Source organism: Rousettus aegyptiacus, unplaced genomic scaffold (genome assembly GCF_014176215.1).
Source record: "Rousettus aegyptiacus isolate mRouAeg1 unplaced genomic scaffold, mRouAeg1.p scaffold_m13_p_18, whole genome shotgun sequence".
NCBI lineage: Eukaryota > Metazoa > Chordata > Mammalia > Chiroptera > Pteropodidae > Rousettus > Rousettus aegyptiacus.
In genome coordinates this window covers 12,715,947-12,743,879 of record NW_023416293.1, presented here as the reverse complement: position 1 = coordinate 12,743,879, position 27,933 = coordinate 12,715,947, and the positions used below count along the sequence as shown (strand labels likewise).

The following is a 27,933-nucleotide window of genomic DNA, read 5'->3' as shown; positions in this document are numbered from 1 at the left end:
TGTCAGGTAAACCTTGCTGTCAGGGAAAACGGGAACTTCTGGGCCATTCACACTCTAAATCCGCCTCCCACCGCGGGAGGGGAGAGAGAATGATATTTAAAGCTGGGTTTATATTTGTAGAAAACAAATATATTCTTTGAAAATGTAAAATCTAACGAGTAGCCACCACGCATTAGATACGTGATTGCCGATCGTTCGTGTGGAACGTGAACCCAGCGACGCGCGCTCAGGCCTGCACTTTTCGGGGTCCCTCTCCGGACTGCTAGATTCTAGTTCCATTTCAGGGGGACAACTGAGGCACTGGTTCTGAATTTAATGCTCTCTTTATTAAAGCGTTTTTATCAACAAGCTTTCGCCAGCAAGCTCCGGGCGTGCGGGCGCGGCAGGTGCGTCGGCGTCCGCGTCAGGCACCTGACGGTCCGCAGAGCTGCCGCCGACCCCCGCGAGTCCGCCACAGCTCTGCGGATGGTCGGGGCAGGACCCGTAACCAGCCTCCCCCATCAGATGGTCCCTCGTCGACCTGGGCTCGCTCCGAGGTACACGCTCAGCGTTCGCAGGGACGGGGGGCTGCGGCGAGCCGGGCTCGGCGGCCCCGGCGGCCCCGCCGGTCTGGCTGCCCGAAGCGAGGTCCCTGATTTCGGCCCCGGCGCCACTCTCCGCGTTCCTGGGGTCTCTGTTTTTCCCGGGTCCCCTTTTGTTCATCTTGGGGTCGCAACAGGCTTTGTGCAAAGATGCCGCGCTGCCCCTGCGGGCCAACGCCGACGGCTCTGCGCTGGCCGGACCGGGTGTCTCGGGGGCCTGTGCGTGCTGCACCGGGGGCAGGAAAAAGCCCCTGGGCAGAGGATTCTGCACGGCGGGGGGCTTCGCCCCGCCCCGCCGGCATGCACAGTGCTGGACGTGCACCACGGGATGCGCGAAGCCCTCGGGGCCGTGGTGAGCCGCCTGCAGAGGCGTCAGGCCGTTCTGGACATGCACGAAGCTGCTGGCCATCGGCGGATGCTGGTGGCACACGCAGTCGGCCATCTGCTGGCAAGAGTGTGGGCCGTGTTTCAAAGGTCTGTAGGCGCTGGGGCAGCTACATCTCTGATTCAGAGAGAAGAAGCGACACATAGTGTCCTGGTCGAGAGGGGGCTGTAACAAGGCCGAGCTGGGGTCATCTTTGGCGCTCTGGCCGCGCTCGCCGCCGTAGGCCGCGGGCACCGGGATCACGACGTTCTGCGTCTGGCTGTTGAAAAACTCGGGGCAGATGCAGGTCTCTCTGTAAGCGGCCTTCTCGGCGGCCGCACAGCCGCGGGAAGCCAGAGGCTCCAACTCGTAAAACTCATGCTCCGTTTCGGGCTTCTGGCCCCTGGGGTCTAAGGGGTAAGCGTTCAAGGGAGGCGTTTTGCTCGGGCCCTTGTCGCCGGGGCGGGCGGACAAGGCGTGGGAGAAGGCATTGCACTGGAGTTTCTTAGGCAGAGGGATCTGCCCGCAGGCGCCCTGTGGCCCGAGCCACCGGCACACACACTGGAAGAAGAAGGTGGCGAAGGCCCAGCTGACGCACATGATGAGCATCATGAAGGTGCCCAGCTGCGTGTACGCCAGGACCGTGGACGGCATCATCATGGCGCCGGCCACGAAGGTGGTCAGCGCAGCCATGGCGATCGCTGAGCCCATGCGGCTCAGGGAGAAGATCACCTTCCCCTCGCGGTCGGCGTCCGGGGCCAGGCGGTAGGCGACCCCGTAGTGGACGGCGAAGTCCACCGACAGGCCCACCGCGACCGAAATGGTGACGGACTCCAAGACGTTCAGCTCCCAGCCCAGCAGGACGAGGGAGCCGACCGTCACGAATATCGTCCCGGCTATGGAGACGATGGCGTAGAGGCTGATGATGACGTTCCAGGTGGTGAGCAGCATCACGCTGAAGGCCACAGCCACGGACAGCCCCATGGCGACCAGGGTGCCGTCGGAGAGGCTGTCCTGCAGGTCGTAGAACTCCAGGTTGCTGACGAACCAGCCACCGCCGAGCCCCTCGGGCGCGGAGCCCAGCTCCCTGGACACCCACGAGTCCACCTCCCCGTAGAACTGGTGCATCCTCTCGTAGGCCAGCGTGAAGAGGTAGGTGCTCGGGAACTCCAGGACCACCGCCCTGATGGTGTCGTTGATGTCGAACCGCGGCCCCGGCGTCTTGCCGTCCAGGTGGTACCCCGTGCTCCTCTCCAGCTCCATGATGGCTCTCTTGATGCACAGCTCGAAGACCTCCTGCTTGTAGGGGAAGCTCCAGCGGCTGCAGCAGGGGTACAGCGCGGGCTCGTCGCAGTCCTGGTTCTCCATCCAGCGCTTGAACGTCTCGATGAAGCAGCTGGTGAAGTCCTGCTCCTCCGTCTGGCGAAAGAACGTCTGATTCCTCAGTTTCTGACAGAAGTGCAGAAGCCAGACCTGGGAGGCCGGGCTGGCGATGTTGAAACTGCTGTCTAACGTCAACTTCCCTTTACTCTTGGGGTTCAGCGGATCGCCGTTGTCTTCCGGGGACACGCCCCAGATCACCGTGATGGGCATGTGCAGCTCCTCGCCGTGGTGGACGCGTTCGAACATGAAGAGCTTTTTGTGCTCGGCGTCGTACCGTTCGAAGGGGTGGGATGCTCGGAACACCTGGAACTCCGACAGCTCCAGCGACGGCAGCTTCATCTTGGGGTTGACGCACACGATGTAGGCGCCGCCCACGGTCAAGGCCAGGAACCAGCACAGCCAGAGGTAGCGGAACTTGATGACGATGCACGGCAGCACTTTCTCGAAAAAGATGCGGGACGCTTCCGAGACGGCGACCAGGACCCGGCGGCACTTGCGGCCGGCCACCGTCCAGCAGGCCTTGTCGCCGTAAACGTGCTGCCGCGGCCTTCTGAAGCAAGGGAAGAGATTGAGGAGGTAGCGCTCGTGCAGCACCACGACCGCCGGGAGCCAGGTGACCATGAGGACGTAATTCACCAGAACGGCTGTCCCCGCGTACACCCCGAAGCACCTGATCGCGGTGATGCTGCTGACGTAGTTGGCGTAAAAGGCGGCGGCCGTGGTGAAGCTGGTGACGAACATGGACAGGGCGGCGTGCCGCAAGGCGACGCTCACGGCCTCCGCGGTGGCGGCCCGGGGCCCGGCGGCCTTGGCGCAGGCCCACACGTCGCACAGGACGAAGGCGTCGTCCGCTCCGATGCCGACCAGGATGACGAGCGCGGTGAGGTTCATGAAGGGGAAGAACTCGAAGTTGAAGACCACGCGGTAGAGGAAGTAGGAGACGATCAGGGAGCTGATGATCGCAAACATGGTCATGAGCGTGATGAACAGGGACTTGGTGTAGACGCACATGACCAGGAGGACGATCACGATGGCGATGGCCGGATACACGGTATCCATCAGCAGGTAATCCTGAAACAGACTGTGCTTGATGCCGAACTCGATCCCGGCGACGGCGGTGACGCCGTCGGAGGCGTTCCAGCGCTCGAAGTTGTCCAGGTAAATGTCCATCATGCTCTCCCCCTTCTCGGTGGGAGAGAAGAGCATGCTGAACTTCAGGGCCGGCGTGGCGTCCTCGGCCGCCTTCGGGGCCAGGAAGTCCTTGTCGACCAGGTAGTGGAGGATCTGGTACACGGCGTTGTGCTTGGTGCACTTCCGCGGCACGCCGGTGCACTTGAGCTGGTCCTTCCTCCGGGCCGCCGTGTCCCAGCAGTCGGGCCCCAGCGTGCCGTTCCGGTAGTGCTTGGCGCAGGTCCGGAGCAGCTTCAGGGTGTGCGACATGTCGCGCTCGACGATCTTCTCGCAGGACGAGCGGTTGTTGAGGATGGCGATGTAGTTGCCCAGGGTCCAGCTGGGGCAGCAGGAGGCCGCGGTGGTCCGCTGGCAGAGGCTGCCGAACTGCGGGTGCGCCCTGATCTGCAGGGACAGAGACAGAGACACGCGGAGGGAACAGCGTTTAATACGCGCTGCACTCGGGGGGCTGGGGGTGGTCCCCGAAGGGAGCGATCACTTGAAACAGGGGGAGATCGGCTGCAGAGCGCCTATGTGGCAGCGGACCTGCCCGGTCACTTTATCGGGGACAACCGACCACAGTCTGGGGACGATACCTAAGTGGGAAACGACTCCAGCCGATCCTCTCAGAGCAAAGAACAAAGCCAGGTGACCGGGGACCAGCTACCTAGGTGGCCTAGGAAGCCACTTGGTTCTCGGAGGGGACTTCTATCGGCACGGTGAGACCTCGGGGTCCTTTCTGCCTCCTAGCTCGTTAAGCAATGCTGTCGTGAGCGAGGCGACTGCCCCGATTGCCACGCGGGCTCTGAGCCCCACGTGTGACTCGGTTTTTGACCGACCAGTGATTTTACACCTTAGAGTTATGCCAAGAACGCGATGAGCTCCTGTTCTGCCTGGTCGCTGTCCACTAGCCAGGTCCATAGGGGACATCGGGCCGCAGCTTCTGCTTGGAGAAGCCGCCTCGGCACAGCGACGGCTCCTCCGAGCCCAGAGGCACCGACATCGTTTTGGCTCCGAGAAGCCGAGAGGGGACGTGCCCAGCTTCTCGCATCCCTCCGTCCTCCACAACAGCAGGCCAGGCCGGGTCAGTCTGGCCATTGGCACGGACGCCCTTCAATGTCACCCGTGCCCCGGGGTTTCCTTTGAGGTCAGAGGCCCACAGGACCCACCGATTGCTAGGGAGGCGGGCATTTCAGTGCCTGATCGAGATGCTGACAGTTGTCTCAGGGGGGTGTGTAGTGAACAATGCAAATAGATCAGGGAAGAAAAAATACAACCAAAGAAGGAAAAAAAAATGTCTTAACTACCATCCAGAAAGGAAATATGCTGTGGAAGACTGAGAGAGACTGTCGTGAACAGGACAGGAGCTTCTTCACTCCGAGAGGCGGGGTGTCTCACAGGTGGGGAAGCACACGGGCGCTTCGATCCGGGATGTGACGGGGGCAGAGGCCGGCCCGCCGGCGCGCACGTCCCAGGGGGGCGAGCCGCTTCAGAGGTGCCATCCGCTCAGACGCCGGGCTGAGCGGACCGCAGTCGCAGAAGTACGACCTCGTTTGCGCTAAGGAGCCTCCCTTCCGGTTCACCTTACGTACCCTCGAGTTGTCGATATTGCACATGGATTTAATGGCTGGCAAGTTCCACAGAGTCTCCCCTCCAGCTGAGGTGAACACCACTCTGGAGTATCGGTCGCCTGGAGGTACGAGCAAAGAGAAGAAGGCGGGGTTATAGGCCATCCACGAGTTTCACGAGACTCCGCGCTGGGCACCAATTCAAATGCAGAGACCACGCAGACAATCCGTGAGCAGCCAGGGACCCTTCCCTTTGAAAAAAACTTTAAAAAAAAAAAAAAAAAAGGCAACAGTATATACAACATTGTCTTACGCAAGGCCTTTGTTTATTCACTACATTTTAAAAATCGTAAGACTGAATTAACAAGTGTCCAGGGGAGGGGAGTCTAACGAGGAAGGACCGGTAACGGACGCCTCCCTCTTCATGACACAGCCCAGCACCGCAGCGGTGTATGAAATCGGGGAAGGATGCATGAGGGAATAGGAAAGACGGATCACGAGGATGTTCTCTTTGGCAGCCGACAGAGAGGAGAGATGCCAGGCGATCGATTTAAAAGCACTAAACGCAATCGACTCAGCACTGGGTCCTGGCCCGGATCACAGACACCCACCCCCACGTTCTGGCCGAGTACATGGCCTCGTCGGTCTAGGAAAGATATTCTGAAAATCATACCAAGCCAACATGTTTCTGAATGAGGGCGGTCACGTGACAGGTGCTGGAAAGAGAATGGTCTTTGGGGTCAGAACTGCTTGTAACTAAGTCTTTCTGAACTGGGTGATCTTGAGTGACAAAGTACCTCACTGAGCCTGGGTCCCTCGGGGGAAAATGAGAACAGCAACACCTATCTCAAAGAGTTGTGAGCGCTTAAATGCAGAATCTAAGGAACGAAAAGAATGAACTAATCAAAAACTGACTCACGGACATAGAGGACGACATGGTGACGGACAGAGGGGCTGGGGGTTTGGGGGGCTGGGAGAATGGAGTGAAGGATTAAAGAAGAACAAATTAGCAGCTGACGGATGGCCACAGGGATGGGGCGCACGGCAGAGGGAATGCGGTCAGCGTTACTATGTTGGCCAGGTGGGGAGCCGGGGGACAGAAGGCGCAGTCAGGGGGATCGTTTTATAAACTACGTAAATGCCTGACCAATGCGCTGCATATTTGAAATTAATTTTTAAAAAAAACCTTTGAAAAACTTTAAATAAACCTTTATTACATAAGCTTTTATCCATGATTACCAAGTTTTCTTTGGTAAACTCCTGTCTTCATCAATGGCTGTATCTTATACCGACTGATTCTGCAGGCCGAAACGAGCCTCATGGAAACCAAAACGTTTCATTTAGTAGAGTCAGAAATGGCTTTATCAGGGTCCAGAACCTGTCCCTTAGGAGACAAACATTTAGCGTCGACTACTGAAATACAAACGAGACTACACTTCATGGATTTGTATAAGTAACACTGGTTAAGCGATATATAATTAACACTGAGAAATATATAAGTAACTAGTCAGACACTGCAGCTAACCAGAGCTCAACTTTTCCAAACAAGAGACAGAAAAAGAAACTTGCATTAGTTCCTAGGGTCAATATCAAATTCTTCCTAATCGCCTACTTTCTGTCTCTCGAGTACCACAAAGTGTAACAGTGTTCAAAGTAAAGACCCTGAGGCGGGGCAAGATCTAGAAACATCACAGACCCAACCAGGTCCTTCTAGGGATCTAAGAAGATGGGAATATACTGATCTCAGAGAGATTTTCAACAACGATGACAAAAACAGCCGAAATCGAAAGCTTTAATATTCGCCGTCAGAAACCGTCGTCACCCCCAAGTCCCCCTTCCTTATCCCCGACTTCCACACGCATGGGTGTCTCCCCCGGGCCGTGTACCCGTCCCACGGCAGCAGCTGCAGAGGGGCGAGGCTGGCTCAAGGCGGCAGCGGATTTTTGGTGAATTCGCTGCCAACATTAAAATCCGGGATCCTGACCTCGGGGAAGCCCTTACAATACGCGGGGTCTCACTTCCTCAGGGTCGCCCTCTGCTGCCGCGTGGCAGACGGCTGCTTCCCGGCGGTACCCTTTGGTTCTCGCCACCAGGATTATTCCTGACTGTCCCACGCCCGCTGGCTCTTCTCGTCCCTGTTACGAGCTGGGTCCCTGAGACATTCACGCTTTGACCTCTGGATGTGATTTTTGTCCCTTCCCTATCTCTAACGCCTAATGACAAAGCAGACATATAGTTCCAGGCTATTCGCAGACGCTTTGCAACCGAATCAAAAGTTTTAAAATATATGTTTGATCGTACGATAGATTATTTTAGGGTTCGATCCAAAAAACATGTACTTGTTACCTGATCGAGAGTAGAAGGAATTTTTTTAAAAAAAGGACTTGAAATTTCGGGTCAAGAATTTTATGAGGTTTATATCTTCCTTAAAACTGAATGTAACCCAATCGATCTCTTTCTTATTAATTTTTGTTCTAGGTAAATAAATTCAGATTAGTGGTTGACTGGCCTGAAGGAGGAAACTAACGCGTTAAGCAGGCTGAAGTCTCTCTAAGCAAGCCAGGCCCGGGGGGACCGGAGGACTGGCCGGCCGCACACTCCGTCAGCCTCGACTCTCACCGCATGCCCCGTCCAGGGGCCCATCCCCAGGTGACACACTCACCAGGAACGTCGCAGAAAAAGCTGTCTTTGTGGAAGTTCCAGTCGACTTCTCTTCTCTCTCTCTCATGATGATCGTCTGACCATCGATCATCCCGGTGGCTGAAACGGCACAACAATTTGATCTTCGGGAAAATTCCGCGTTTGTAGAGGCCGACGAGCACACCCGTGAGACGGCACCCCCGAGCCGCGCCCCATTCTGCACTTGCGATTATGTCGGGAGGATTAACAGAAGCGACCAACTCTACCTTTCCCACTTCTGAAGAACAAAGCCCCAACCCCTCACTTCTTCATCCTAAGACGAGCTGCTCACCAGAGATGATGACAATTGAAACAAACTCTGTGGCAAAGATCTGGAGCCATGCAGTTTACATTCGATCTTTTTGCTCGGGGCAGTGTTTAGAAGTGGGATGTATTATGCAGTCTTTGGTCTGAAAGTTAATGAACAATTACCTTTTGGCTTGCTCATCCGCATATTTAAAGGGATAATTGGCTAATGTTGCTTTGTATCCGGTGTTTTTCACCATGTTATTCCACGTGACCAGTCTCTGGCCTATTGTAGTCCCTCTTGGTTCAAAACCCTAAGGGGAAATATTACAAAGTCCCATTAGTGACCTTCGTTGCAGGGTAAAGACAGTTACAGCAGCTCAGGCAAGCAATGTCAAGGCGACGTACAGCTTTCAATCGAATGTACAGATGCTCCTCACGGCTACTCCGGAGGTGAACAGCATTAAAACAAGATGACGTGATCAGCGTCACCTGTTAACTATGACAAAACGGTTTGATTCTTGGGTGTGTTACATGTGTCAAGAAAGAGGGAAAAAAATGTATCTGAAGCTTCTTTCAAATCCACACCGAAGCGTTTAGTAAACACTTATTATTATGTTATGAACACTCGTGGTCGGATTAAACGTGCTGCGCACGTCACAGTGTTGGATAAAGAGGCGCCGTCACCCCTGCGATCTGCTGCCGAGGAATCACAGCTGCTTAAAAACACGCGCTGCGTCCTCTCGGCAGCGCTGAAGTTCCCTCGGCTTCTTTGGGGCGAAAAGAGACGCTCCTTCTTAAAGACTTTCTGAAAAGGTTTTCATGGGATGCAGATTCCGCAATTGCTTTTTAGCTTAAACATGGGTCCCGAGGAGCACGATTTCCGGATTTTAGATGGTGAGCAAGTTCCTTGACCTTTTAAGAACCTGAGAATAGAGATAAACCATGTCTCGACTCTGCAGAGAGAGCGTCATGTACTCACCGACGGCTCGAGAAGGTTTTTTATATATTAAAAAAAAAAAAAAAAAAAACCCAGGATACTACATTATGTCATGCAACGTGTAGTAATGTACTTGATTTTCAGAGAGGGTGTTGGGCTGAAGGAAATCGGCACACCCTCCCGGCTCAGTCCTCCTTACCAGCAACGGATCGGAAAAGTCGGGGAGCTCGGGCACCAGCACGCCGACCAGGGCGCAGACCACGATGAGCACGGTGCAGAGGCCCAGGACGACCACGGGCCAGTCGGCGATCAAGGCCGCGTAGCTGCAGCGAAAAGCACAGGGGTGGCAGGGAAGGCCGCCGAGAGGCGACGTCGGGGCGTGTGCTGCCCGGGGGAGCCGTCTGTCCTGCCTCTCCCTGACGAGGAGTCCCCCCGCCCCCCACCCCCCGTTCTCGTCTTTTACACAGATTATCATCTCGTTTAATTCTCACAACTTTTGGGATGAAAGTGAGGCAGGCGGGTCAAATCACTTGTTCAGAGTCACAAAACTGGCCCAGCCGTGCAATAAATAAGTCATGAAATGTAATGCACAATATGGTGACTGTAGTTAATAATATCGTATTGTATATTTGTTAGGAAAGTAGATCTCGAAAGGTCATATCACAAGAAAAAAACTGTAAACACACACACACACACGTGATGGGTGTTAACTAGACTCACCGTGGTACTCATTTTGCCATATATACAAATATCGAATCATTATGTTGCACGACTAGACCTGATATAATGTTATGTCAATTATTCCTCAATAAAAAAAATGTCACAAAGCAGAGAATCCAGGTAGTCTGGCTCCAAGTCTGGCCTCTTAACCACTATGATTTCCTCTCTTGCTTCAAACACAAGAGAAGCAAAAGACATCAGGAATAAGTCAACTTGCCACGAATACATGCTTCCTAAAATTCAGTTTTCAGTTAAATTCCTAAGCCACATGAATAGTTAATTTCTCTATGCAAAATCATCTAGCTCCATAGGACTTCAAGTCTAAATATTATTCGCCAGACTGCAAATTCTGCATTTAAAAACTCAATCAGGAAAATGATGCAAATAAGATGAAATAACCTTTTAAGAATAATTCTGGATATAATAAAAGCACATAAATCACAATACGCTGATTCTGGCTGTTCGTATGTAAACACCGAGTGGTCAGAAGCTGTTGCGTTTCTAGAACACTCCCAACGCTTACATTCACTACGCTGTTTCCTCCTCCGCCAAATGCAAACTAAGAGGAAAGCGGCTGGTTTTGCAGCAATAAAGTCCTTTGTCAATAGCACACTTGAGACTTTCTCCTCCTGCTTCAGACTTAAAAGGAGTCCTTTACTTTTTAAATCTTTTAAAACATCGGCCCTGTGAGTTGAAGATGGCCCCGGGCTTATAGAATTATTCACTATATTTTAAATGGATCGATTTTCTTTCACATGAACCGGAAGTTACTCAATTTTTACCTACAAACATGTTATCAAGAGAGGTTAGCGAGCCCCAAATTGCTTAGTTTTCCTACTGTGGTTCAGTTTACCTATAGAATGCCTTTTTGTTTTTTGTTCTCGAAAAATCTATACAGGAACGCGTAGCAACCCTAAAAACCTGCTTCGATAAGGCTTTTCTCCCCTTAGGAAATGTTTGGTTGTGATTTTCCAGCGCTGCTACGTGCCATACACGTGGGCCGATGGCACGCGGGGACCTCAGGGCGTTGGGGACCTCACAGCTCTTCCACACGCGTTTACCTGTACCAGGTGACACGCCGCTGCCTCGCACAGGTGTCTCACACGCTGACCCTCTCCCAGAGACAGCTGCTCCCACTGAGAAGTGGCATCTCCATCCCGAGCCCACGGGAAAAGCCCCCACTGCTCCGAGCGTCGCTCAGACGACGGCCTCTCCCCAAACCACCGCGCTGCACAGGACACACCTGTCCTCCCCGCCACCTGCGCTACAAGCCCCGCAGCTGTGCGTGCCACGTGCGAACAGCGGCGTCCCGTACAACAGGAAACTCAGACCGTGGTCGTAATATTGAGATAAAACTCTAATAAAGCCGGAACATTGGGGAAGCAAAGGAAATTAAAAATGGCCTGTAAAATTTCACAGCTACGTTATTTTTCGCTTAGGCCACTCCTGGCGAGTCTGGGGTCGGGGTACACGTTCTAACTAAGTTTAAAGAATAAAGCACTTGCGCGTCATTGTCTTTGGAAAGTGGGCACCGCATGCACATTCGATGAATTTGCGAAAGGACCACTCCCATCACTAGAACGCGTCCTTCCGCGTGTCATAATGACACTTGGCTTTCGTCCGTCTGCTCTAATTTCGGACATCTTTAGACAACGCCACGGGGGGGGGGGGGCGTACAAGCGCTCCGCCCCTGCGGCAGCCGGGTGCAGCAGGCAGTCCTGTTCCGGCGAGTGACCCTGTGACAGTTGTTCCGGAGGCCTCGCCAGCCACCTGCCGGGGTTACGTCTTCCAGGGCTGACGTGGGCTCCAGCGGCATCGCATGGGGGCCTCTTCTAAACGGGCCATTTGTATTACAGCGAGACCCTCCGCAGGACGTTTTCCTCTCTTAGCTCCAAAGGTGTTTTTCCCCTTTGCCCTTCGATGCCTTTCTAGAAACTCCGTCTTCTGTCCTCGCTCCCCTTCCGAGCAGAAGCCCTGCTACAGAGGATAAGAGCCTTGGGCCGGAGGCCCCTTCCCCACGACCAGCTGCCCAGGCCTTCACCACCGCCAGCCCGCTTTCTGCTCTCAGATTTTTCTGGAACTGCCGAATCAACTGCCTCGTCTTGGTTTTCACCTTTCCTGACCCGAGCAGTACTTAACACTTTACTGCCCTTTTCTTTCTAAAAATCTCATCATCCATGGAACTCTCCCATATTCCTCCTGTAAGCATTTCAAAATGTCACTAATCATAAGGTTTCCGGTTACACAATTACTAATGATGCTTTACTTTAAATGGACCAGTTTTCCTCAGATGAACCAGAAGGTACCCATTTTTACCTACGAACCCAGTGGCACAGGCTATCAATTTAGTGGGAGGAATAATTGAAGCTTGAGAAATTTCACAGAAGAAAACAGGGTACAGAACTCTTTCTTTCTTGTTAAGTAATAAACTCATTCGAGAGGCAGCATTACATATTTAAGGATGCGGGGGCATCTTTGGGCAGACACGGGTCTTGTCCAAAAGGAACTTAGAGTCTGATACATAAGATCAGACAGGTAGGGACACAAATACCTAGAAAACCAGGTAAGCAGAAATGCGCATTTCAGAGGGATATAGATAAAAATGTTTTGTGAATTCGACAAAGGAAGAGGTTACTTCCAACTAGGGTGAGAAAGGGGAACCAGGAAAGGCTTTTTTTTTTGAAGAAGCTGTATTTGTATGTAAAAGCAGAAATTAGGACTTCTGAAAATATCAGTCTTAAAACAGCAAAATATGTACAAATTTTTTCAGAATGCAAGTTTTAGTCATTTAAGAAGGCTTATTATTTTTAGAAAAATAGAAATTCATTTTCTTAATATGTCAAATTTACTCGTATATCCTCTTCCTTTTATTTTTCCACTTTCGTTTTTGTTGCAAAAATGGATAAACAAAAAGTAGTATATACATCCGATGGAATATTGTTCGACTTTAAAAAGGAAATGTGATATACGCTAGAACGTGGATGAAACTTGAAGACATTATGCTAAGTGAAATCGGCCAGTCACAAAATCACATAAAATGCTGTGTGGGTCCACTCCTAGGAGGCATTAGAGCAGTCAGATGCAGAGAGACAGAAGCAGGATGGGTTGCCAGGCGCTGTGGGAGGGAGGGATGCGTAGTTACTGTCCGATGGGTTTTGAGTTTCAGTTTTGCAAGATGAAAAAACACTCTGGAAAAGCATCTGGAGATGGCTGTATAATAATGTGAATACACTTACTGTCATAACACGATACACTTAAAAAACGCGGTTACGATGGTAAATTTTATGCTGTGCACACGTTGTCACGATTTAAAAAATAATTTTTTAAATGAAGGGGAAATTACCTAATTAAAATTTATGAAGTAATTTCACTCCAAAGAGAGGGCAGCTCTCCTGAATTATCGGCATCTGAACTTCTTAAAAAGTGAATTTCAAATATCGCTTAAGAGTTTCTTTAGGTGTAATCATATTATATCTGGAGCTACAACGTACAAAGACACCCAACGAGACTGCTTTTTTCCAGAAACTTTTATCCACTTAAAAATGTTACTTTTCTTACTGAAAAGATAGAACGTTAAAATTTCTACATTAAAAAAAAATGCCTCTATCTTAAAATGGTAACAAAAATTTTAGGAAGAAACACAACCTATCTGAAATAAAGTGCCACGAATCTCAGTTAAAATCCACCTGGAGATTCAAACCACTTTGGGAGGTACAAGATTCCTTAAGCAGCCAACATGGGGGGAAATTTTTTTTCCTGCATAAAAATATGAATGAGGACAATGCAAGAGCAGCCAAAGGTGGAGAAAATGCTGGAAGGGGACGCGCATGCAGGTGAGTCTGTCACCTCCCGAGACGACCCCGGTTACTTTACCTTTTCGGTAACTTGAAAGGTCTGGATGGTCTGAAAAAAAAAAAAGCACAGGAAAAACCGTCAGAAACAAAGCATACCCCACGCCGCTTCGGCTGTGACCGCCGGCCTTCGGGAGGACGGGGTGTGCCACCTAGGATGCTTGCCCGCCCCCGAATCCCTGGCCACAACACGCATCTCAATCCTGACGATTTCCTCCCAAACGCTTCACCGTCGTTCTTCCCGGGCCTAATTCAGTATCAACCTTGCGTAGCAATTACCTCTATCTAGTCTTCTCACGCCCGTGATTTTATTTAAAAAAATAATAACTCTTTCTGTTACCATCTATATATAAATGGATTATTGTAAACATTTAATTAAATGACATAACGACGAAAACAAGCCCAGCTGGCATGCCTGTCAAACGCTCGAGGGGAAGTGTGTGGGTACAGCAGGGCACAGCTCCCTACCCTCGGGCACTCGGCTGCTAGGCCACCCAAGGGTGCGCACAGGGCAGGAGCGACTAGGAGCGTCACTGAGCTGGTGAAGAGAAAGGGCGTTCAATGAAGTGTCTACTACCGAAGAAGTCAAGAGAATACTTTGTTTTGGGGGTAAATCTTCCAAGGAAAAAAACCCTAAGACATTTTCAAATATAACTACATGTTAACTTATTAATAATGGTTTTATCGAGATATAATTCACATACCACATAATCTATTTAAGACGCGAGAGATAATGGTTTTCAGTTCTTTTGCAGAGTTGTGTATATATCATCACAAGCATTCACTGAGTTTTAAAGAATACACTATCTAAATGCTAATGATAAAGCTATTAATAAAGCAATGCAAGAAAATTTACTCCTACAGAGGAGACTCAGGCACTGAACGAAGAAGCAAATCACTTAACTTGCACACAAAGCCTTAATTTTTTACTCCTGGTTTTCAGGTTACCCATGCTCAAAACTATCTCTTGAATTTCCATAGTTAATAGATTTTTGCTATCTTTGGGTCTAAAGTTGACCCCAGAACCACTGTGATAGATCACACTAAGCAGCTACAAAGAAATAATATTTTATCATACACACTTTGGGTCGTAACTAATATAAATATTCTGTCTTCCCACTCACTCCCACAATCTTCTTTTAACTGAGAAATTTCTGGATCTGTGACTAGTTCACTCCCTTGAGACAGAAAACTATAGATTCATTCCATTCTTTCTGCTTGAGTAAAGTTTTCATTTTATGTTAAACTCGAGACCATAAATAGAGATTGTCGACATCAAATGCAAAAGAAAAATTGAGGTTACCACAAAGATACCTCCTGGGAAAACATTAGATCACTTCGAAGTGCTTTATACTCATGGACGTGACAGACAGGTGTTTGAAACACCCAACCCGCAAGGACGGGTAAAACACGAGACCTCTTTGAGTCACAGCACTGCCATCTTTAACTCTTCCCTTGTGATCTTTTAACAGAAAGTATCCGAGAAGGGGGTCCGCCACACACTTTCATCCATCAAAAGTAGCCTTCCTCCATTTGTAAAGTCTTTTCAATTTGCTACTTTTAATATCCTAATAGAGCCTGCAGGACGATTTTTCACACTAACTGCAGTCTTCTGTTGAAAATAAGTAGCAGAAACAAACAAACAAAGAAAACAAATAAATCTAACCTCTGTTCTAGAGAGAAAACAATATTTTTCCAGGGTTCTTTCACCTTCTAAAACAAGCACCAAAAACCAAACAATAATCATCTTTGGCAAGAACAACTGCCTGTTCTTTAGTTAGGTTTTTAGCCTTTTTTTTCTGACGAGAAAGAGCCCCAAGGCAGACGACGTTTGCATTTTCCGGGACACACTCCCATAAGCTTGGGTTGTGCCCAGTTCGCAGAGGACCAGACGGAGTGTCACCCTTTCTTTCCCATTCAAGAAAGCATCATCATCACACGAGAGTGGGTGACAGCGACATTGTCGTTGGACTACGCTCGACTCTGCTTAAAGAAAGAAAGCACTGGCCAACTCGGGTCCTCGTAACGAGCGATACATCGTCCCTGGCACTTCGTTCTTGAGGACTGCAGGAGCACTCGCCGACCTTGGCTCCGGGACGCCGATGGCCAGGGAACTCTGGTATGCGCACGTGTACCGGTCAAGGGAACAGCCGGTGAGACCGTAAAGCTCTCTTGGGGGGGGGGGGGGGGGGCGGGGCGGGGGGACAGAGCAGGGTGATGGAGATACGGAGGGCAAGGGAGGTTTTTTTTAAAGGAAAAAAAAAGAAGTGGTATGGCAGGGAGAAAGGTTAACAAGAAACAGAAAAAAAAAATGGAAAAGCTATAAACGGTCGTTTCTTGTTTCCCTCACCTTTTCTCTCTCTTTCAATCGTTTTTGGGGAAAGAGGGAGGGATTGTGAGGTGAGGGCGACGGGACAGCTAACACACGAAGGCACGTTGCCTGTCCGGAGAACTCCACTGCTGACAAGGCTGCGGGATTGGCAGCGTGACTTACAAAGGGACAGGGTCAGCTTTCGCAAGTTCCAAACAGCGCTTCCGAGCGTTCGGGGAAATCAAAGCCCTGGAGGAAAAAAAAGCTTCGTACATTTCTGAACAACGAAAATGTTATGAAGGAAATATACTTCCCGAAGCTTGATCGCATTTACCACATTTAAGCGAGAAAGCACTCGGGTGGCACATTTCCGTCTCCCGAGCCCCCCTGGAACGTGCCATGTGGGGTCCGCAGGGCAGAATGGGGGGAACGGAAGGGGGGAGGTGACTGCGCCACGGGCTCCGCCGGGCGGCGGCTGGGGCGACGAGCTGTCCGCGGCTCGAGCCGCCAGGGCGCAGCGCGGAGGCCGGCGACCGAAGTGGGTGGCGCGCGCGGGGCCCCTTCCCCTAGTGACTCGGGGAGCCGCCGAGAACCTCACTAAACGAGACGAAAACGCTGGGGATCGGCGGCCATAAATGCATACGGTGTCGCAGGGAAAACACGCTGGTGAAATTTGGGGTAAACCAAGGTTTACATAAACTTCTGTGCGTTACAACACGTTTCCACACCCGCTGTTGCTTCATAGTCACGTAGAATGTATTTCATTACTTTTATTAAGGTAAGACCCAAACATTTCTCTGCTTTTGAAATTTTATGGATTTTATCGATAAAACAGTGGCGATGTTTTGCATTTTAATTACAAACTGTACAAATTATACAAACAAGAGTTAATATAGTAATTATAATCTCAGTGAGGGTAGGTTTGTATTTCTGAAAATAAATTTACCTATTTTATTAATAGGATAAGGATTTCATCGATTAGACTAGAGATCAAAAGGATAAACCATCATAATTCATAAACTTAACAATTATCTCCTCCAACATTTGATGGTTCTCAGTTTTTAGTAAAACATGCCTACATGTTGTTCAGTGTGAGAGACATTATTTGAGCTCGAAATGACAAGGAAGATTATTCATCTTTCTTAAATTCATGTCCCACGTATTTTGGATTATTTTGCCCCTACGAATTTACTCAGTATCATACGAGTTCCAGTTGGGAAGGTTAAAAGTCACACCTGCTATTAAAAAATAAAACACACACACACACACACACTTGGGGTGGGGAGTTAAAAAAATAATAAAAACCCACTGTATCAGAATGAATTCCAACATGTAACCAATACCTCACAGCTGCTGTGATATCTTCATTTTACTAGCTAGGAGAATAGACTACTTCAGTTTCTACAGAAATTCTTTAGTTATGCTTTTAAGAACAATGATATACAGCGAATTGATTTTTCTTCCTTAACTAAATTTTCTCATATTCATCCTTTAGCTTAAAAATTAAATTTATGTAACTCAATTAACTGTCCCAAGCTTTAATAAAGATCAAAGCAAAACTATTCACAGTTTTTATAAAAATAATACTGACGGACAAGGGTTTTTCTTCTCAGCCAAAAGTCTGAAGCAAAAAAAAAAAATCAACTTAACTGAAAAGAATGAGGACAACTGAGAATTTTCTGAGGAAAAAAGAGGACAATCCCGCCAATGTGGGACCACATGTTTCAGAGCTACGGTGGGGTCCTTGTGAGGCTCTGTGCTAGGGCAGTTTGGCTAAAACCTTAAATTCAATGTATTCGTTCCACAACCACATCAAAGTTTAGGACGCTGTTCTAAAGATGATGCATCAAAAAGACCAGAATGAGAAGTCGGAGGACCTGACACCAAGTCGGTATTAGTCTTGGGCTGTAATCTCTCTGGCTTCAACCCTCATCTGTAAAGTAAAGGGAGATGGATTAAATTATTTCGAAGGTCTTTTTCTGCTGTGAAATTCTCCTGTAGCCTCCTCTGGAATTTCCGATAATTCGAGTCACCACATGAGTATTTTAACACTCTGTCATGGCAAAAGCTGGAGTCCAGGTTCCCCTAAATCAGAATTCTATGTTGAAAATACCTCATGTGAATAATCAAGGAAAACAATCCTCCTGTAAGGGAGGGAAGAACCAGTTTTTTAAAATTTCTTGCAAAATACTGTGGGCTCTTTATCTGACTCTCCAGAGAGAGAGAGAGAGGCGTTTTAAATGGCTGGATAAGTGGTTTAATGAAAAAGTGCTAAGAAATGATTGGTGGGAGGAAGGAGACACATGAACTCCGACACGTTGGTGCCAGCATGTGTCAGAGGAGGGAAAAACGCTGTAGGAAACCGTGCCAGGTTGTCAAAGGCGCTCGTGGTCAACAGAGGTCAGACACCATCCAGTTCACCGGGAAAGCAAACACAAAACAGTGCTCAGTTAAAACGGGTACTTTCAAATTTCCAGAAGCCTCCTTCCTGAGACAGGCGGTATATAAATCTTCATTTTTGTTTTTTTATTTAAAAAAATTTACCTTCGATAGGCTTTTTTTTGGTTAATGTTTCGTCCATTCTAAAATATGAACTTTGATTTTTAAAGGAGGAGCCAAGCTTTGATGAGAAACACTGTTTTAACATTCATTTTGTTTTCTGATTATAAAACACATTCTTTTTTAAAGTATGAAAATGCAGAAAATTATTCAGAAAAAGAATCACCCTTCCTCTCATTGTATAGATCTAATCTATAATTCTTTTTGCTCTATTTCCTTTCAGTATTTTATCCTTTGGGCCTCAATATACACGTTAAATATGTACTCAGTGAGGATCATACTGCATGCCTAAAGTCCATGTCATGAAAATCTTCAGAAAACATAATTTTCAGTAGCTGTATAATGTTCCATTATATTTACCATTTTTATATCATGCACACAACTGCAGTCACAGTAATACACTACTTTTTGTCTATGTGGTTTATATACATCTATCTATCTTTCTCATTTATTTATAAGAGGCCTCTATTAAAGCTATGAAAAATCACAGTTGTGGCAAATGTTTCTTCCTAGTTTGTGGCACCTCTTTTGCCATGATTTTTCTGAACGTGCTCTTTAAATTGCTTTTGTAACGTCTATGGTGTCCTTTACAGTAGGAGTTACCCTCGATCCGGGTATCATTTTTCCCTGGGTTTTACTTCCTGTTGCTTTGTGATGCCCTGATTATCACCTTCTGTAAAGCTCCGTTTTCCTACAGTACACGGCATCTGACGTTGTGAGAACGAAGAGGTGCGCGTGTGCCCCCGGGGGCTGATTTCCGGGGTCCGGCCGGGCCACCCAAAGCCACACCAGTCAGTCCAGGCTGTGGCATCACATGCCACACTTGCTCCCTTGGGTTTAATGATCGGCTGGGACAAATGAGGATTCTGAGACGGACGGGTCCTTCCGGACTAAACGGTGGGGACAGAAATGTCTCGCTTAGTTGGTGCCCATCCTGTCTGTCAGATCTGGGGAAACTGGGCTGGGAGGGCACGAGGCCTGGGGACACCCGCTGTCTGCCTTCCGGCCCCCCCGGAGGAGGTCAGACTCGTCAGAAGGAAGGACAGCCGGTCTGGCCCCATTGGAGAATGTGAGCCTGGTGGCAGTCAGGGACCCAGGGGGTTATCACGGGGTTTCATTTAGGAAGCTTCTCTGCTCCCTCAGTGTGAGTGGATCCACTGATCCAATTCTTCTCACAGAATCACACTGTTTCAGTTATTTTGGCTTCGAGACAGGCAAGTCCCACGACAGAATATGGTTAGTCAGTCCTAAGTCCCTGAAGCAAGTAAGAGCTTTTGAGTGTGATTGTTGCATCTGTTACTTGAGAACAATTCTGGTGCATGAAAGATGGGGAGAGATTATTACATGGACCCCAACCAAGAGGAGAACTTGGATTCTCCGATGACACGCACGTGCTAAATTACAGTCTACGACAAAGACCCTCAGGGAGCTCGCAGGCGCCCTTCGCTCACTCCGAACAGCTTCATGACGGGCTGGTGCGCGGACCGCACGGCGGTGACATGGCCAAAGCCTCCCCAGCGCGTCCCCCTGCGTGGATTATCCTCTGCAAAGCCAACCCACGCTCCTCTCTACGTCGACACCAAGCTCTCCCAGAACCTGACTTCAGGTCACAGGCTCAGGTGTTCTGGAGGCAAAGACTTGCATCTGTAGAATCCAACGGCTCTTTCTTGTCAGGAGTTAAGAGTGGCTTATTCTGCTGGTCACTGACAGGTGAGGGAAGCAGGTCGCGGCGAATTCGTTTTCAGACACATGCTGTGTCTGCCACTTCCAAGGGGGGCAGTACTACAGGGCAAACTACCTCATGACCCCGGTCTTGTGCACTGCGCTCCCCAAAAGAGGAGCCTAGGGTGCATTTTAAATAGTCTAAAGCAATTCGAATTTGGAAAAGGGCAATCGGTTAGTTAACCATTTGAGGACGGTTGAGAAGTAAGTACTTGCGTTAAAAGAAAACATGCTTCCTCAGCCCGTGAAGCTCAATTTGCACGGTGTAGTTGGCGGTTGCAAAGCAAACAGCCCCCGTGTGTTATGTCTTAAAGTTATAATCAATTATAAAGCACTTGCCCGTAAACGTGAGCCTTTCCATGCCTGATGGTTGCCGTGAGCCCTGCACACAACATGAAAAATGAGTGTGTAGACCATACTGCTTCTTAATAAGATGTGAATAATAATCACTCATAAGAGATCCAAGAACATCTCATAAGAAAGCCAGAAAAGGCTTATTAAACTTAACTAACTTAGGGGCATGGAATGTTGCAACGAAGTCGGAAATTCTTGGGCCAAAATACCAGACACCGCTGTTGCTCGCTAGAATTTTAAGCTTTGGGAGTGGGGGGTAAGGAAGCAAAATAATAATAATAATAATAATAATAATAATAACAATAATACAATTTGGAGCTTAACGTAGGGTTGAACTCTGCATGACAGGGGGACATTTTAACAACCAAATAACACATTTAAATAAATCTCTCCTAGGGACAGCTTTACGATGGTGTCACTTTAGTTCTGACAGCCAGTACGGTGGGTCGATCAATGGCTGACGGCTGAAAACTGAAGTCTCAGACTCATATCTAAAATCTAAAACATGAAGACACAAAATATTTAGTGTTGGCCAGGACCAAAGTCATCTGAGTCCAGATGTCATCAATATAAGGGGAGAAGGAGACACAGTCGTCTGTCGGATTTCCGTTTCAACAATCTCTTACAGGCATATTGACCGAGATGTGCCGACTCGTCCCTCCCCCCCTGGACGACCCTCCCTCCCCCGCGAGGCACACTCCGTCCCTTGAAGGGACTCTCGCTGCCAGGTCAAACACTCCGGGGAAAGCTCGGGAGACTCCTGGGCAGGTATAATGAGAGCAGTGTTTCGGGAAGGGGGGGGAGGGGGACGGGCCCGAGTGACCACAGACGCACGACCGGGGTCTGGAGGAATGAATGGGCTGACTGTCCACCGTGCTTACTGGACACACCGAGTCGTGCTCAGAAACAGCAAATCGCTCGCATTCCTGCAGAGAGCGTCACGCTCGAAGCGCACACTGCCTGGCGAGGCCAGGGCCCGGCCCCTCAAAAGGAGAAGACGCACCGGGGGAAGGAAACCGACCACTCAGCAAAGCCACGTAGAGTAGAGTAAGGCAGCGTCTCTGGCCCTGGGCCCTCTCCTTTTACTCCGCCTTCTAAATTCATAAAATACATAGGAACAAAGATAAGCCCGAGGGCTCTTACGCAGGAAGCTGTTTCATCCACCAGTTTTATAATCCAGTTGCTTATAAAGTCACTTATCCTGGATTTGCAAATGGCCTGGAGGTGCCTGGAGCGGAGCTAACGGAAAGCTTCTCCAGGCTGAGCCTCCGGGGGCACCGTCTCCTGCCCCCCTGGTATTTCTCGAAGGGGCTTCGGAATCCAGAATGAAAGTTTAGGAGCTGTGGGCCGGGCTGGGCCTCTAGCTGGGCTTTCTCCTTCAGGAGTCAGGCTACAATTTTGTTAAAAGTCAGAAATCGGTTTTATTTGCAGGGGAGATTTAAAGGACAGGAGAAGACAGCCCCCCCCAAATGACTCAAACAACAGTAATAAAACAGTATTTTAAAGGAAACAAACCTTTCCGACCTTCTCCCACTGTTTGGTGAGACCTCGCTCCACGGGACCCATGGTGCCTGATTCCCGTTATTTAATTAAAACATAAAAAAATCGAGCTCTTCAGAAGGATTTGACTGACGCTAAATTATTTCTTCAGTTCAGCCGACAATTAATTTCCGAGCGTTTGCCAAGTGCAGGCCGCCTGCCAGGCCCTGGAAATCCACATCGGTCCGAAGGAACCGGTTCAATAAGTCTAGGGAACCAGCAATGGATCAAAACCGTCGGAACCACGCAGTTACCGCACGTAAGCTACCTAGATACTTAATCAATGCCTCGTCAATAAACGAATTAGTAAAACGCAACGTTTGGGACCCACTGTTTTGGGGGAGCCGTCTTCTTTGACTGACTGCAGCATTTCAGTCTTCGAAGGTCAAATGAGACAAGCCACGGGCTCCATGCTCTGTGAGCTTCTTCTGGTCCCTTCTCCCGACGACAAAGGAGCCTGCTGGACCGGCTGCCTCACACTGGCCCCCACGCCCCTGGCCTCCCTGCCTCCGACTGCCATGACTCTTCCCCCTCAGACCCCATCTCTCCCTCTCTGGGAGCCACATAACACTCCATGATTTGGGTAGTGAGGTGCGTTGTTATTTTTGCCTCAAGCATCTCTCTCTCCTACTAGCCGATAATAAGCTGCCCGAGGGCAGTGACTAACTCCCTGAGGTTTTCTAAAAAGATGCTAAGCTTTGTGAATGTTTCCAAAAGGAATTCCGGAGAATTATTTTTTTTTTCCCGTAATCATTCACTCAACGAACGAACTGACTTCCAAAGATGCCCCAGGCAGTAGGCTGTATTTCAAATTCCAAAATACCAAGCAATCGGTCGACTATCTTGGTTTGTGTATAAAAGAAAAGCTATAATTTTGTAGAATCAATTTTGCTAAAAAGAACACAAACTAGAACAGCACTCAAAATTCTCCTGTAAATGTTAAGTTCTATAAATTCTTTTAAATTACACTTAACAATCCACTTAAGTTTGGAAAGAAGACAGAGTAGATAATAATTAATTGTTTTTTCCCTGGAATTAGAGATGTAACCGACCCATAACAATGTCTTTAACGTTTTACTGTCTGGCAAATATTTTACTTTTTAAAACTTTTTTAACCAAAAAGAAAAAGAGAAAATTTGAACCGTTTCTTTTTTCCCTTCACTCTCTAGTATCTGTTAAACACCACCAATAACATGGAAAGGGGGTAAAAAATGCATTACTTCATCGCAAAATGTTATATTAATTAATTTTATGAAATAAAAAGGACATTGTTTCTTGACATTTATTATTAAAGTAAAAGATGACCAAGGCTCATATTCCAAAATGTATTACAGACTGCGCAATGCATTCCGTGAGGCACACTCTGAAATCTGCTCATTTATAACATAAAGGAGTCTCTAAAAGAAATCCTACCAATAAAAAGGGCCGTCACTCAATCTGACTGCCAAACAGACTGACTTGGCAAGCAAGCCTGGAACATTTTAAATTTTACAAACATTATCCTGTTTTAAAAAGTTAATTTGGACTACTTTAAGGAACGTAAAAATAAACCTCGGTTTCACTGAAATGGAGATTAAATCTTACCAGACTTCTAAAATTAACTATCATAATCAGATTATATAATTAGCATAAAGTATAAAGGCTCTGGGGCTTTGGGGCTGGAGACGCCCCCTTTTCTTTTTGCAGAAGGCGAGTTAGTGACCATCATTTCCACTTGCTCCTTCCTGGAGCTCGATGGGGTGAAGCGCGCAATTTACCAAGAATGAAAAGCAATATTTACGTACATCAGGATTTGGTAATAGCCTGACTTGTAAAACAAAACGAGACTAACAGAATTAACGTGGGCAGCAAAGAACGACAGCGACAAAAAAAGTAGGGAGGAGGAGGAGGAGAAGGAGGAGGAGGAGGAGGAGGAGGAGGAGGAGGAGGAGGAAGCGAGAGGAACGATGGAGAAGAGAAAGGGAACGAACATCGTCCCCGGCACGAGGCCACGTGCGAAGCGGCCACGGTCACTCCCGTTTTCACGCAGGCGGAAAGCGAGGCCGAGAGAGCCAAACTCTTGAAACAAGATCCCGAGGCCAGCGAACGGCAGAGCCAGGATTCACATGTTTTCCGAAGTCCGTGCTCTCACTACGTCAGGATGTGCCGCGAGAAAGAGGGAGGGTCGAGGAAAACGTGGGTGACGATGGCGCCCCCAGAACCGTCTTAGAGGACACCGCACACCCGCCATGACCCTTTGGAACCTAGGGCTTCGGGTTCTGAAGAAAAGGGATTTTATCTTTGGTCACTTCCTTGTTAGATTTTAAACAAACTGCAGGCGATCGAACTCCAAGGAACTAGAATCATGTTGACAAAACACGGGACTGGCGGCCAAAGGTGGCCAAGGGCGGCCAAACGCGGCCGTTACTCCACGGCGTGTGCTCCGTGCGCCCCCACGGAGGGTGGAAAGGGACCTCGGGCGCTGTCACGGAGCCCAGAAAGGGAGCTCTGTCCGATGAAGCGTCCTGCGAAGACGGAAAGGCTCTATACCTGAGCTGTCTCGCCCGCAGCCGCTGGGCGCGTGTGGGTGCTCGGCACCTGAAATGTGCCCCGTGTGACGGAAGAACTGAATTTTCAGTTTTATCGGACCCTGCTGAACAGCGCGGGTTCAAAAAAAAGCAGTTTAACCACCTCTTCTTGCAAAAGACACCTGTCACACGGTCCCAGACAGGTTACAAGTTATATCGATAAATAAAAGCAAAGGATTGTTCAGCTACCAGTAACCTTTCGGCGTAAGAGAGAAAAAGAGAGGGAAACGAATTTATAAAACTAGAGTCTGCCTTTCCTTCTGAATTAATGTGTAAACTTGGCTCGCGCCCTGCAGGGGAAGGGATGTCCACGGAACACAGCAGCTGCTCGGTCACTGTTTGCTGACCGAGAAGGCGATCGAGCTATGGGAGGCTCCCGCTGAATCTAGTGCCGTACCCTATGCACGTGGCCGCCGGAGACCACGTTCGCGGTTCTGACCTCTGTCTCCCCCACGTAACACTGGGCGAGTGCTCACCAAATAGGGGCTACACGAGTGAGTAACTCACCTCGAACGTCTCCATTCACTGCTTCCAAAACCTTAGGAAAGCCATCTGGGTTGAGAATGGTGACGGGGGCAAATCAGAGGCTCTGGGACTTGGGTCGACGTCCAGGGTTTTGCTATACGGCTGATGAACCGTCCAAAGTGATTTGGGGCTCAAATTTCCTAAATATAATAACACCATCACTGGCGGCCTGGACCACTGCGGAGCAGGTGCAGCCAAGTAAGACGCTTCGGAAAATGATGCTCGGAGCTGTAGCGTTAGCCCAGGATGGCAGGACGTAACATCGACGAAAGGACACGATTTCGAGGGGTAGATTCTCTTACAACCCAACACAAGAGTTCTCATTTCTTACTTGTTAAGAAAAAGCGTTCCCATCACAGAACGTAATGAGCGTCCACAGGGAAAACAGAAAACCTCAGAAGAGCGAGCCAGAAATCAGAAAGCGAATAAAGAACCGAAGGGGAAAGGAAATATAGGTTACGACAAAATTATACAGTCACGAAGAATGGGGGGCGGGGGGCGCACAACGTTTACTTAACCTTTAAGGGGCTGAGCTCGCAGCAGGGCTCCGCGCCCCCTGGCCAAGCCTTGTCTACTCTGAATGGCCGCAACTCCTCCAGGGTGCCGCGGGGAGCATTCAAAGTGACCATCTGTCTACGAAATCACCTTCGGGGGGAAATAAAAACGCCCTTGGCAGGGACCCAAAACTATCACCGGCTCCCTACCATGATAATGAGCCTGTGGCCTTGCCAAGCGCTGCGGACGAAGCCCTCTGCTACAGTCAGCCACACTTCTCTGCGGCACCAAATTAAACAGTGAGCACCGTTTGGATTAGAAATGGCGTGTGCTATTTTTGGACGCAGAACTCCTTATTAATTGTCAAAAACCATTACCCTTCTCCTTTAATATGGCAATAAGAAGATCCCAAATGAATAGTTTGCTTCCACCAGCACGCAGGGAACGTGACGGGCTCCTGAGCGACATTTTCCAGGTCTCGCTGCAGGATGAAGAGCAGATCGTCGCCGGGCAGCCTCGCGGGCCGCTGCGCTGGGCTCGGGATGGAGAACTCGGTCAAGCGACGTCTGGTGGCCACCTAAACGAGCCCTCCCTGTCCTTGCGACTCTTCCTCAAACATCCCTTCGGCTCTGCACGCTTTTCCCTTACGACTCTCCCCGACCCTCCGTGTTCCGCCCCCACCCCCACCCCGGTCCTTCACGATGGTCATCAAGAGTCACAGTCAGACTGTCCCGAACCTCGGTCACCTCCTGGGGTCCCTCCCACCTCCGACTCCCAGAGTTCTTTATTGTTTCTATGGCAAAAGAAATGTCTCTTTATTATTTTTACACTTCCTTTACTCTTCACCTCCTCGGCTGAGTGTGACGATCGGGTCTGGGGCTTGTGGCTCTGGGCCTTCCTTGTCTCACCGTAGGGAGAGACGACTTTCGGCCTTTTCTGAGTTCCTTACTATTCTAATTAGTCATGTCAATTAACTAGTCATGTTGATGAACGAGTGTGAGGTCAGAAATGTACAAACGAAAATGCCAGCAGCTCTAAAATGACTTCCACTTAAACCACTTAATATCTGGTGATAAATGGAATTAAAACAGGATGTACTAAATGTGATCCTTGCCGTGATCTTAATTTTATCAATCGGAAGATTAACGGAGCATTTTAAAAAGCAAAAAAAAAAAAAAAAAAAAAAAGCACACGTAGGTGACTGACAGAATGAATCTTTTAGAAAGATTTATTACAGCTTCAGGGGTCGAGAAGGATGAACGAACTTGCCATGTCGCCAAAGACAGGGAGGACGGGCTACTCGAAGTGGCAGACGAGCGATGATGAAATCACTCTTGAAAACATTCTCTAGGGCGTAAGTGCTCTACACACAAATGAAAACTAAATATATATACATATAATCGCAGTACCAACCAGGAGGGCCCGCGCGTGGCACTTACGCAAAGAGCGACGGGAATCGGAAGCACGTAGGCCCTGCCGTATCGAAAGAACGGGTGACTGTGAAAGGTTTCCTGAAGATGAGATCGGCTTTGAAATGGACGGCTACCCATCTCAATGCGCCCTCTGCAACCGGGTGATCTATGATTCGAGCGCGTCGATGTTTACGACTACATGACTTCGAAACCGACTGCCCACACGGGGTGCGTCAGAGCAGCGTCTGCAGCTGGCCAGGCCACACCGTGCTGTCAAGACAAACCTGAGAAGTGGCCTCGGTGCGCGCACCCATCCGTAACTGAGAGACTCGTTCACACGCGTGACACGAAAAAACAGACAGCAGGGGACCCCCCTCTCCACCCCCGCCCCGTCTTCCTCTCCCCCTCCTTGTAAGAGTGGAATGGGAGCGGCTCCCAGCATCTAAGCCGCGATCAAGGCGAAAAGTATTTATTAATGACTCCGTGTGCGGGTCTGACTCTTTTTTTTGAGATATTACTGCCATGCAGGTGCACAACACGAGATTTGTGCATATTGTGAAATGATCATCAGAATTAACTCTAGTTAACATCTACCACCTCACACAGTTACCAAAACTTTTTTTCTTGTGATGAGTACTTTAAGAGCTACCCTTGCAGCAACTTTCGAATATACAATGTGGCACTTTAACTACAGTCGCCACGTTGTAGTTGTACGTTGCATCTCTAGGACGTATTAACTTTGTAACTGGAAGTTTGTGCTTACTCTTTAATTAAGTAAATTTGCTACATGCATACAATGGGTTGCTACTCAGAGATAAACAGGGAAACGAACACCCACAACAATTAGCTGAGTCCCGGCAACGTGATGCTGAGTCAAAACTGCCAGACACGGACGGGGATGGACTCCATCCACACGAGGACTTAGAGCGGGGGGGACAGACCTATGG

The 27,933-nt window shown here is 49.0% G+C and overlaps 1 protein-coding gene across 3 annotated transcripts in view; it reads right to left on the bottom strand.

Annotated features, from left to right (window-relative positions):
- Positions 1 to 304: 304 nt before the first annotated feature.
- Positions 305 to 27,933, bottom strand: part of DISP1 (dispatched RND transporter family member 1) — an 86,621-nt gene continuing 58,992 nt past the window's right edge. For 2 of the 3 annotated variants that reach the window (XM_016165059.2, XM_016165058.2), the window contains exons 3-8: positions 13,525 to 13,554; positions 9,131 to 9,254; positions 8,178 to 8,305; positions 7,729 to 7,826; positions 5,091 to 5,188; positions 305 to 3,903 (exon numbers count right to left, since the gene is read on the bottom strand). In XM_016165059.2, coding sequence (XP_016020545.2) covers positions 328 to 3,903; positions 5,091 to 5,188; positions 7,729 to 7,826; positions 8,178 to 8,305; positions 9,131 to 9,254; positions 13,525 to 13,554 — 4,054 coding nt within the window. In that variant the 3' untranslated portion in view covers positions 305 to 327. Of the gene's footprint in view, positions 3,904 to 5,090; positions 5,189 to 7,728; positions 7,827 to 8,177; positions 8,306 to 9,130; positions 12,767 to 13,524; positions 13,555 to 27,933 lie in introns of all 3 variants that reach the window. The other variant, XM_036235468.1, reaches the window with a different exon arrangement.